General features: G+C 35.7%; 1 protein-coding gene across 1 annotated transcript in view; it reads right to left on the minus strand.

Moving 5' to 3' along the window:
• Nlgn4x (neuroligin 4 X-linked) overlaps nt 1–12,751 on the minus strand; it is a 69,870-nt gene that overhangs the window by 12,989 nt on the left and 44,130 nt on the right. Inside the window, 1 exon segment of the mRNA XM_045141446.1 lies at nt 1,533–1,718. Coding sequence (XP_044997381.1) covers nt 1,533–1,718 — 186 coding nt within the window.

Below are 12,751 nucleotides of genomic sequence, written 5' to 3' on the forward strand. Positions count from 1 at the left end.
AAATCTTGGTTGAGGGTGGGGGGGCCACGAATTTACCTCAGAATAGTGCAGCACGGTGAGCAGGCTGACTCAGGACCCCTTCACCCCCCGTGAACACCCCTCTACCCTCGTGACACCCCAAGATCTCCCCATGACCCCCCAGTGACCCCGAACCCCCACAAAATCATGGCTGAGTGGGGGGACCACGAATTTACCTCAGAATAGTGCGGCAGGGTGAGCAGGCTGACGCAGGACCCCCTCAACCCCCCGTGAACACCCCTCTACCCTCGTGACACCCCAAGATCTCCCCATGACCCCTCATGGACCCCTGGTGACCCCGCACCCCCCAAAACCATGGCTGAGGGTGGGGGGACCACGAATTTAACTCAGAATAGTGCAGCAGGGTGAGCAGGCTGATGCAGGACCCCCTCAACCCCCCATGAACACCCCTCTACCCTCGTGACACCCCAAGATCTCCCCATGACCCCTCATGGACCCCTGGTGACCCTGCACCCCCCAAAACCATGGCTGAGGGTGGGGGGACCACGAATTTACCTCAGAATAGTGCGGCAGGGTGAGCAGGCTGACACAGGACCCCCCCTCCCCTCCGTGAACACCCATCTCCCCTCACGACACCCCAAGATCTCCCCATGACCCCCCAGTGACCCCGAACCCCCCCAAAATCATGGCTGAGTGGGGGGACCACGAACTTACCTCAGAATAGTGCGGCAGGGTGAGCAAACTGACGCAGGCACCCCTCTATCCCCCAGGAACAACCATCTCCCTCACGACACCCCAAAATGTCCCCATGACCCCTCATGGACGTCTGGTGACCCTGAACCCCCAAAAGTCATAGTTGAGGGTGGGGGGGCCACGAATTTACCTCAGAATAGTGCAGCACGGTTAGCAGGCTGACGCAGGACCCCTTCACCCCCCGTGAACACCCATCTCCCCTCACGACACCCCAAGATCTCCCCATGAACCCCCAGGGACCCCGAACCCCCCAAAATCATGGCTGAGAGTGGGGGGACCACGAATTTACCTCAGAAGAGTGCGGCAGGGTGAGCAGGCTGACGCAGGACCCCCTCAACCCCCCGTGAACACTCATCTCCCCTCATGACACCCCAAAATGTCCCCATGACCCCCTCATGACCCCCCAGTGACCCCGAGCCCCCCCAAAAATCATGGCTGAGTGGGGGGGCCACGAATTAACCTCAGAATAGTGCGGCAGGGTGAGCAGGATTATGCAGGACCCCCTCTACCCCCCATAAACACCCATCTCCCCTCATGACACCCCAAAATGTCCCCATGACCCCCTCATGACCCCCCGGTGACCCCGAGCCCCCACAAAATCATGGCTGAGGGTGGGGGGGGGCCGCGAATCAACTTTAGAATAGTGCAGGAGGGTGAGAAAACGGACGCGGACCCCCCCCCGGGAACGACCGTCTCCCTCACGACGCCCCAAAATGTCCCCATGACCGTTTCAAGGCCCCCCCCCCTCCCGGTGACCCCCGCGGCCCCCCTCCCCCCACGGGTCGAGGGGCCGGCCCTACCCTCGGAGTAGTGGGAGAGGGTGAGCAGGCTGACGCAGGAGGCGCCGGCCCCCGAGCCGAAGATGGTGACCCTCTTGGGGTCCCCGCCGAAGGCGCCCACGTTCTCCTCGATCCACCGCAGGGCCTGGATCTGGTCCAGGAGGCCGTAGTTGCCCTTCGCCGCCTGGTCGCCCGTGCTCAGGAAGCCTGCGGGGGGGGAGGGGCGGGGCCGGGGGTGGGGGAGGGGCGGGGCCGGGGTGGGGGAGGGGAGGGGGGAGGGGAAGGGCGGAGGGGCACGGAGACGGGGCCAGCGGTCAGTGGGGGGGAGGGGCCGAGCGGGCGCACCCCCACGCTGCGGCCTGCACACGGGTCACTTGTGTGTGCCTGTGTGTGTGTGTGTATGTTACATATATGTATATGCATGTATATGTATATATGTATATATGTATATGTATATATGTATATGTATATATGTATATGTATATATGTATATATGTATATGTATATATGTATATGTATATATGTATATATGTATATGTATTTATCTACATGTATATATATATATGTATATATAAGTATGGACATATGTATAAATAAGCATAAATATGCATATATGTATATGTGTGTATGTATATGTATATATGTATATGTATATATATCTATATGTATATATATGTATACATGTATATGTATATATGTGTATATATATGTATATATGTGTATGTATATATGTATATGTATATATATGTATATGTATGTATGTATATGTATTTATCTACATGTATATATATGTATATATAAGTATAGATAAGCCTAAATAAATATGCATATATGTATATGTGTGTACATGTCTATATATGTATATATGTATGTGTACTTATGTATATATGCATATGTATACACGTATAAATAAATATAAACAAACATGCATATGTGTATATGTATGTATATATGTATATATGCATATGTATACGTGTAGTTGTACATATGTATATATCTATATGTATATATAAGTATGTATATACGTATAAATAAATATAAACAAATATGCATATATGTATATGTATGTATATGTATATATGTATATGTATTTATCTACATGTATATATATGTATATATAAGTATGGATATATGTATAAATAAGTATAAATAAATATGCATATATGTATATGTGTGTACATGTCTATATATGTATATATGCATATGTATATATGCATATGTACTTATGTATGTATCTATACGTATATATGCATATGCATACACGTGTAAATAAATATAAACAAATACGCATATATGCATATGTATACATGTTTATGTATATATGTATTTGTGCATACATATATATCTATATGTACATATAAGAATGTATATATGTATAAATAAATGTAAACAAATATGCATATGTGTATGTATCTGTATATATATGTATATATGCATATGTATATATGTCTATGTACTTAGGTATATATCTATATGTATATATAAGTATGTATATACGTATAAATAAATATAAATAAATATGTATATATGTATATGTCTACATGTCTATATATGTATATATGTATATATCTATAAGTATGTATATATGTATAAATAAATATGTATATATGTATATGTATATATGTGTATATATGTATATGTATATATCTATATGCATATATAAGTATGTATATATGTATAAAATAAATATGAATAAAAATGTATATATGTAAATGTATGTGTATATATATATGTGTATATATGTATATATGTACGTACATATATATATATTGCACATTTGTGAACATAGCACACATAAATATTATGTGTGTGTGACTGTGTGTGTATGTATACATATGTATAGCCATGTAAACATTACATTCCTTCCTTTCTTGCTTCCTCTTTCTCCTTCCCTTTTTGCTTCCTCTCTCCTTCCTTCCTTCCCTTCTTCTTCCTCTCTCCTTCCTTCCTTCCCTTCTTGCTTCCTCTCTCTCCATCCTTCCTTCCTGCTTCTCATCCTCCATTTTCTCCCTTCTTCCTTCCCCCTTCAGTCCTGCCTCCCCACTTCCTTTCCTTCCCTCCTTTCCCTTCTTATTTCCTTCCTTCCTTCCTTCCTCCCTCCATGTTTTTCTCCCTTTTTTCCTTCTCTCCCTTCCCTCCTTCTTTCCCCTTTTCTCTTCTTCCTTTTCCCCTCCTCCCTTCCCTCCTTTTTCCTCCCTTCCATTCTTCCTGCCTGCTTTCTCTTCCTCCATCCCTCCCTTCCTTTCCTCCTTTCTTCTTCCCTCTCTGCTTCCTCCCTTCCTCCACTTCCTCATTCCTTATTTTGTCGCTGCATTTCCTGCCTTCTTCTGCCCCCTTCCTCTCCTCCTTTCTTCCTCTCTTCCTCTCTCCGTTTCCTCCTTCCCCCCTCTATCCCTTCCTTGCCTTTCTACTTCCTCACTCCCTTTCTTTCTTCCATTGTCCCTCCCTTACTTGCTTCCTTCTCCCTTCCTTTCCTCCTTCCTTCTTCCCTCCCTTCCTCCACTTCCTCATTCCTTCCTCTCTCGCTGCATTTCCTCCCACATTTTCCACCCCTTCCTTTCCTCTTTTCTTCTTCCCTCCCTCTCTCCATTTACTCTCCTTCCTCTACCCCTTCCTTGCTTTCCTTCTTCTTCCTTCCTCCCTTTTTCTTCCTCCCCCCTCCTTTCCCCCTTTCCTCCCTGCTTCTTCCCTTCCTCCACTTCCTCATTCCTTCCTCTCTCGCTGTATTTCCTCCATGTCCACCCCTTCCTTTCCTCTACTCTTCTTCCCTTCCTCTCGCCATTTCCTCCTTCCTTCCTCCATCTCTTCCTTGCTTTCCTTCTTCCTTTTCTGCTTCCTTCTCCCTTCCGGTCCCCCTGCAATTCCTCCCTTCTTCCACCCCCTCTTCCTTTCCTCCCTCCCTTCCTCTCTCCATTTCCTCCCTCCATCTCTTCCTTGCTTTCCTCCTTCCTTCCTCCCTTACTTGCTTCATTTCCTCCTTCCTCCATTTCCTTTCCTCCTTCTTCAGCTTCCTTCCCTACTTCCTCCCTCCTTCTGCATCTACCTCCCATCCTTTCTCTTTCTCTCCATTTCCTTCTCCATTCCTTTCCTACTTCCTTCCTTTCACCCTCTCTCCCTTTCTTTCCTCCTCCCTTCCTACTTCCACCCTCCCTCCATTTCCTCCTACCTTCCTCCCTTCCTCTCTCACTTTCCTCCTTTCCTTCCTTCCTCCCTTCTTTCCTTTCCTCTTTTCTTCCTCTATTTCCCCTTCCTTCCTCTATCCCTCCCTCCCTTCCTCTGTCCCCCATTTCCTCCCTCCCCAACCCTCCATCCTTTCCTCCTTCCACTCTATCTCCACTCCTTCCCTCCTTCCTCTCTCACTTCCTTCCTTCCTCTCTCCCTCCATTTCCTCCTTCCTATCTTCCCTCCTCTAACCCTTCCTTCCTTCCCTCCCGCCACTTCCTCCTCCCTCCCCCTCTTTCCTCCTTCATCCCCCTCTCCCTCCATTTCCTCCTTCCCATCCCTCTTTCCTTCCCTCCCCCACCCTTCCTCCTTCCATTTCCTCCCTCTCTGCCTCCTTTCCTTCCCTCCCACCCTCGTTCTTTCCTTCCTCCCTCCCTCCATTTCCGCCCTCCTTGTTCCTCTCTCCTTTCCTTTCTTCCTTTTCCTCTCCCTCCATCCCTGCCATCCTCCCTTCCTCCTTCCTCTCTACCTCCATTTCCTCCTTCCTTTCTCCCTTCTCTCCTTCCCTACCTCCACCCCTTCTTCATTTCTCTCGCCCTCCCTCCTTTGTTCCTTCTTCCTTCCATCAATTTCCCCTTTCCTTCCTTCCTCTCCCTCCACTTCCTCCTCTCCCTCCCCCACACTCCCTCCTTCTTTCCTCCTTCCTCTCTCCATCAATTTCCCCTTTCCTTCCTTCCTCTCCCTCCACTTCCTCCTCTCCCTCCCCAACACTCCCTCCTTCTTTCCTACCTTTCCTACTTCCTCTCTCCCTCATTTTCCTTTTTCCTTCCTTCCCCTCTCCCTTCATTTCCTATTTCCCTCCACCCTCCCTCCCTCCTTCCCCCACACTCCCTCCCTCCTTCCTTCCTCTCTCCATTTCCTCCTTCCTTCCTATCTCCCTCCACTTCCTCCTACCCTCCTTTCTCCATTTCCTCCTGCCCTCATTCCTTCCTCTCCCTCCACTTCCTCCTCCCACTCCCTCTCTCTCTCCCACCTCCTCCCTCCCTCTTTTCTTCCTTCCTCTCTCTCTCCCTACATTTCCTCCTAGTCCCCACCCTTCCTCTCTCCCCTCCCTTCCTTCCCTGCTTCCTTCTCTCCCTCCATTTCTTCCTCGCTTCCTTCCTCTCTGCCATCCTTCCTTCCCTCCATCCATCCCTACTTCCTTCCTCTCTCCCTCCATTTCCTTCCTTCCAACCCTACTTCCTTCCTCTCTCCCTCCATTTCCTTTTTCCTTCTTCCTCTCCTTTCATTCCTCCCTCCATCCCTACTTCCTTCCTCTCTCCCTCCATTTCCTTCCTTCCAAACCTACTTCCTTCCTCTCTCCCTCCATTTCTTTTTTCCTTCTTCCTCTCCTTTCCTTCCTCCCTCCATCCCTACTTCCTTCCTCTCTCCCTCCATTTCCTCCTACCTTCCAACCCTACTTCCTTTCTCTCTCCCTCCATTTCCTTTTTCCTTCTTCCTCTCCTTTCTTTCCTCCCTCCATCCCTACTTCCTTCCTCTCTCCCTCCATTTCCTGTTTCCTTCTTTAGTCTATTTTCCTTCCTCCTTCTCTCCGTCCATCCCTACTTCCTTCCTCTCTCCCTCCATTTCCTTTTTCCTTCTTCCTCTCCTTTCCTTCCTCCCTCCATCCCTACTTCCTTCTTCTCTCCATTTCCTTCAATTCTTCCAACCCTACTTCCTTCCCCTCTCCCTCCATTTCCTTTTTCCTTCTTCCTCTCCTTTCGTTCCTCCCTCCATCCCTACTTCCTTCCTCTCTCCCTCCATTTCCTTCCTTCCAACCCTACTTCCTTCCTCTCTCCCTCCATTTCCTTTTTCCTTCTTCCTCTCCTTTCCTTCCTCCCTCCATCCCTACTTCCTTCTTCTCTCCATTTCCTTCAATTCTTCCAACCCTACTTCCTTCCCCTCTCCCTCCATTTCCTTTTTCCTTCTTCCTCTCCTTTCATTCCTCCCTCCATCCCTACTTCCTTCCTCTCTCCCTCCATTTCCTTCCTTCCACCCCTACTTCCTTCCTCTCTCCCTCCATTTCCTTTTTTCTTCTTCCTCAACTTTCGTTCCTCCCTCCACCCCTACTTCCTTCCTCTCTCCCTCCATTTCCTTCCTTCCAACCCTACTTCCTTCCTCTCTCCCTCCATTTCCTTTTTTCTTCTTCCTCTCCTTTCGTTCCTCCCTCCACCCCTACTTCCTTCCTCTCTCCCTCCATTTCCTTCCTTCCAAACCTACTTCCTTCCTCTCTCCCTCCATTTCCTTTTTCCTCCTTCCTCTCCTTTCGCTCCTCCCTCCACCCCTACTTCCTTCCTCTCTCCCTCCATTTCCTTCCTTCCAACCCTACTTCCTTCCTCTCTCCCTCCATTTCCTTTTCCTTCTTCCTCTCCTTTCGTCCCTCCCTCCATCCCTACTTCCTTCCTCTCTCCGCCCATTTCCTTCCTTCCTTCCAACCCTACTTCCTTCCTCTTTCCCTCCATTTCCTTTTTCCTTCTTCCTCTCCTTTCCTTCCTCCCTCCATCCCTACTTCCTCTCTCCCTCCATTTCCTTCCTTCCAACCCTACTTCCTTCCCCTCTCCCTCCATTTCCTTTTCCCTTCTTTCCTCTCCTTTCCTTCCTCCCTCCATCCCTACTTCCTCTCTCCCTCCATTCCCTTCCTTCCAACCCTACTTCCTTCCCCTCTCCCTCCATTTCCTGTTTCCTTCTTTAGTCTATTTTCCTTCCTCCTTCTCTCCATCCATCCCTACTTCCTTCCTCTCTCCCTCCACTTCCTCCTTCCATCTCCTTCTTCTTCTTATTATTATTATTACAATTATTGGTTATTTTTCGGGGTCAGGTCCCCCCAAAACCAATTTATGATCATCATCATCATCATCTTCATCATCTTCATCATTATTATTAATTTTTTTTCAACTTAGGGTCCACCACACCTAATTAATTTATTATTATTATTATTATCATTATTTGTTTTTATTATTTTCTGGGTTTATTTGGAGGTGGGCCCGGCCACACCCACTTTTATTATAATAATGCTGAGTAAAGTAAAATAAAAAATATATATAATATATAATACAATATTTAATTATAATATAATATTATATTATAGTAAAGTATTTTATTTTTTATATTATTTTATATTTTATTATAATATAATATTATATTATAATAAAGTATTTTATTATAATATAATATTATATTATAATCATATATTTATAATATAATTTTTATTAATGGTTATTGTTAATATTTTATAATATAACTTATTTATCATATGTTTATAATTATATATTTATAATATTATTATAATATATTTTATTATATATATATAAAATAATATATACATTATATAATAATTATAAAATAATTCCCATTAATGATAATAATAAATAATAATAATATTTCTGGGTCCACCAAACCCCATGTATTTATTATCATTTGTTGTGTTTTTTTTCTTTTTTCTTTATTTTTTTTGCATTTTGCACCATTTATTTGTCGTTGTTTTTTTCACGATCACTTCCACCGCAAACAAGGAATGAACGAATGAATTAATGATTATGACTTGGTTTTGGGTCAAGTGAGGCTCCGACACACACCCAATTTATTAATTTTTAATATTATTTGGATTTATTTGGAGGTGGGGCCCACCACACCCCATCATATAATAATAATATAATAAATAAAAATAATATAATATAATATATAATAATATAATAATATATAAAAATATAATAAAAATAATAATATAATAAATAATGGGAATTATTATTAATAATATAATAATATATATAATATATATTATATATAATATATATATAATAATATATAATAATAATGGGAATTATTATTATTATTATTAATATAATAAATAATGGGAATTATTATTAATAATATAATAATATTATAAATAATGGGAATTATTATTAATAATATAATAATATATATAATATATATTATATATAATATATATAATAATATATAATAATAATGGGAATTATTATTATTATTATTAATATAATAAATAATGGGAATTATTATTAATAATATAATAATATATATAATATATATTATATATAATATATATAATAATATATAATAATAATGGGAATTATTATTATTATTAATAATATAATAAATAATGGGAATTATTATCAATAATATAATAATATATAATATATATTATATATAACATATATAATATATAATATATAATAATATATAATAATGGGAATTATTATTATTATTAATAATATAATAAATAATGGGAATTATTATTAATAATAATCATCCTACGAAAATAATAATTATGAATAATTCCCATTTTTAATAATTATTAACAATTCCTATTTTAATAATATTATTAAAAATTCATATTTTAATAATTATCATTATTAATTCCGATCGCAAATAATAATCATTAATCATTCCCGTTATGAATTGCTAATAACAATTCATATTATTATTAATTATTAGTGGTAATTAATATTAATAATTTCTGTTGTGATTAATAATAATTATTGTTGAATTGGGTGAGGTGGGCCCTACCTCACAAAAACAAGTAATAATAGTAAAAATAGATATTATTATTATTTTTTTCGGTATTTTTTTGAGGTAAGGTCCACCTCTCCCAATTTAATAATCATTATTACCGTTATTATTTTTTTCCGCACCCAGTTAATCGCTTATTTTTTTGATTACTTGTTTTATTTATTTCACCTCATTTTTTTTATCATTATTGTTATTTGGGTTTTTTTTGGTCCACGAGACCCAATCAATTAATTATTAATTATTTTTTATTTACTGAGGTGGGGTCCGCCACACCCTGTTAATTAATTATTATTATTATTAATCATTATTATTATTAATTATTATTTTTATTAGCGTTTTCATGATTGGGTCAACCACACCTGATTTAATATAATTAGTAATAACATAATAATAATAATAAAATTATTAATTATTATTATTAAGAATAACATTTATTACTATGATTGCTGTTTTGAGGTAGGTTCCACCAAAATAAATTTATTTATCATTAATATTATTATTTTTAGTTTTTTTGAGGTAGGGTCCAGCACACCGAATTTATTAATTATTATTATTAACATCATTATTAATAATAATATTATTATTATTAGAGTTTTCAAGGTTGGGTCCACCACACCTAATTTAATATTACTACTAATAACATATTAATAATAATAATAATATAATTAATAATAATTATTGATAACAATATTTATTACTATGATTGTTATTTCGTGGTAGGTTCCACCAAAATAAATTTATTTATCATTAATATTATTATTATTTGTCTTTTTGACTAAGGTCCTCCACACCCAATTTATTAATTATTATTATTATTATTATTATTATTATTAGAGTTTTCCAGGTTGGGTCCACCACACCTGAGTTAATATAATTAGTAATATCATATTAATAATGATAAAATTATTAATTATTATTATTAAGAATAACATTTATTACTATGATTGCTGTTTTGAGGTAGGTTCCACCAAAATAAATTTATTTATCATTAATATTATTATTTTTATTAGTCTTCTTGAGGTAGGGTCCAGCACACCCTGTTAATTAATTATTATTATTAACATCATTATTAATAATAATAATATTATTTTTAGAGTTTTCAAGGTTGGGTCCACCACACCTAATTTAATATTACTAGTAATAATGTATTAATAATAATAATATAATTAATAATAATTATTGATAACAATATTTATTACTATGATTGTTATTTGGAGGTAGGCTCCACCAAAATAAATTTATTTATCATTATTATTATTATTATTATTATTCTTTGTCTTTTTGAGGTAAGGTCCTCCACACCCAATTAATTAATTATTATTATTAACATCATTATTAATATTATAAAAATATATTTTATGACAAATAATATAATTAATAACAATTATAATAATTAATATAACATCATATATTGATATAAAACAATATTATATATTAATATAATTAATTATTGTTATTATTTGTTACTGTTACTGTTATTTTTTGAGGTAGGTTCCACCAAACTAAATTTATTTATCATTATTATTATTATTATTATTATTATTAGTCTTTTTGAGGTACGGACCACCACATCCAATTAATTAATTAGTATTATTAACACCATTATTAATATTAATATTATAATATATTTTATGACAAATAATATAATTAATAACAATTATAGTAATTAATATAACATCATATATTGATATAATACAATATTATATATTAATATAATTAATTATTGTTATTATTTATTACTGTTACTGTTATTTTTTGAGGTAGGTTCCACCAAACTAAATTTATTTATCATTAATATTATTATTATTATTATTATTATTATTAGTCTTTTTGAGGTAGGGTCCACCACATCCAATTAATTAATTATTATTATTAATTAACATCATTATTAATATTATTATAATATATTTTATGACAAATATAATTAATAACAATTATAATAATTAATATAACATCATATATTGATGTAATACAATATTATATATTAATATAATTAATTATTATTATTATTTATTACTGGTACTGTTATTTCGAGGTAGAATCCACCAAACTAAATTTATTTATCATTAATATTATTATTATTATTATTATTAGTCTTTTTGAGGTAGCGTCCACCACATACAATTAATTAATTATTATTATTAACATCATTATTAATATTATTATAATATATTTTATTACAAATAATATAATTAATAACAATTATAATAATTAATATAACATCATATATTGATATAAAACAATATTATATATTAATATAATTAATTATTGTTATTATTTATTACTGTTACTGTTATTTTTTGAGGTAGGTTCCGCCAAACTAAATTTATTTATCATTATTATTATTATTATTATTATTATTAGTCTTTTTGAGGTACGGACCACCACATCCAATTTATTAATTATTATTATTAACATCATTATTAATATTATTATATTTTATTACAAATAATATAATTAATAAAAATTATAATAATTAATATAATATCATATAATTATATAATACAATATTATATATTAATATAATTAATTATTATTATGATTTATTACTGTTACTGTTATTTTTTGAGGTAGGTTCCACCAAACTAAACTTATTTATCATTAATATTATTATTTTTATTTATATTTTTGAGGTAAGGTCCACCACACCCAGTTTATTAATTATTATTATTTACATCATTAATAATAATAATAATAAATATTTAGACTTTTCACGATTGTTTCCATCCACATCTAATTTATTATTATTAACAATATATATTGCTATTAATTATAATAATTAATTATAATATTTATTAATATTATTGTTATTTTGAGGTAGGCTCCACCAAACTAAATTTATTTACCATTAATAATAATATTATTTTTATTTTTATTTTTGGGGTAGGGTCCATCACACCCAGTTTTTTATTATTATTATTAACATCATTATAAATATTATTATTATTAGTCTTTTAAAGCATTATTAATAATATATATATTGTTAATAATAATAATAAATTATAAAATTTAGGCTCCACCAAACTCAATTTATTGATCATTAATAATAATATTATTTTTAATTTTATTTTTGGGGTAGGGTCCATCACACCCAATTCATTTATTTTTATTATTATTAATTATTATTATAATTATTATAATTATTATTATTATTATTTTCTCGAGGTCGGGTCTTTCACCCCCAATGTGATTATTATTCATATTTTATTATTGTTATTATTATCATTATTATTATTATTATTGGGTTTTTCAAGGTTAGGTCTGCCCCACCCAATTTACTATTTTATTATTATTATTTATTATTTATTTATTATTTTATTATTATTAATAATATTATTAATAATAATATTTTCATTTTTTTAAAAATTTTCAGGTAGGGTCCACCAAACCCAATTTATTTGTTATTTATATTATTTTTAGTAGCGTTGGTTTTCTTGAGGTCGGCTCCGCCGCATGCCATGTGCTGTTATTATCATTATTATGATTATAATATATAATTATATATAATATAT

This window comes from Jaculus jaculus, unplaced genomic scaffold, assembly GCF_020740685.1.
Source record: "Jaculus jaculus isolate mJacJac1 unplaced genomic scaffold, mJacJac1.mat.Y.cur uX1, whole genome shotgun sequence".
NCBI classification, from domain to species: domain Eukaryota; kingdom Metazoa; phylum Chordata; class Mammalia; order Rodentia; family Dipodidae; genus Jaculus; species Jaculus jaculus.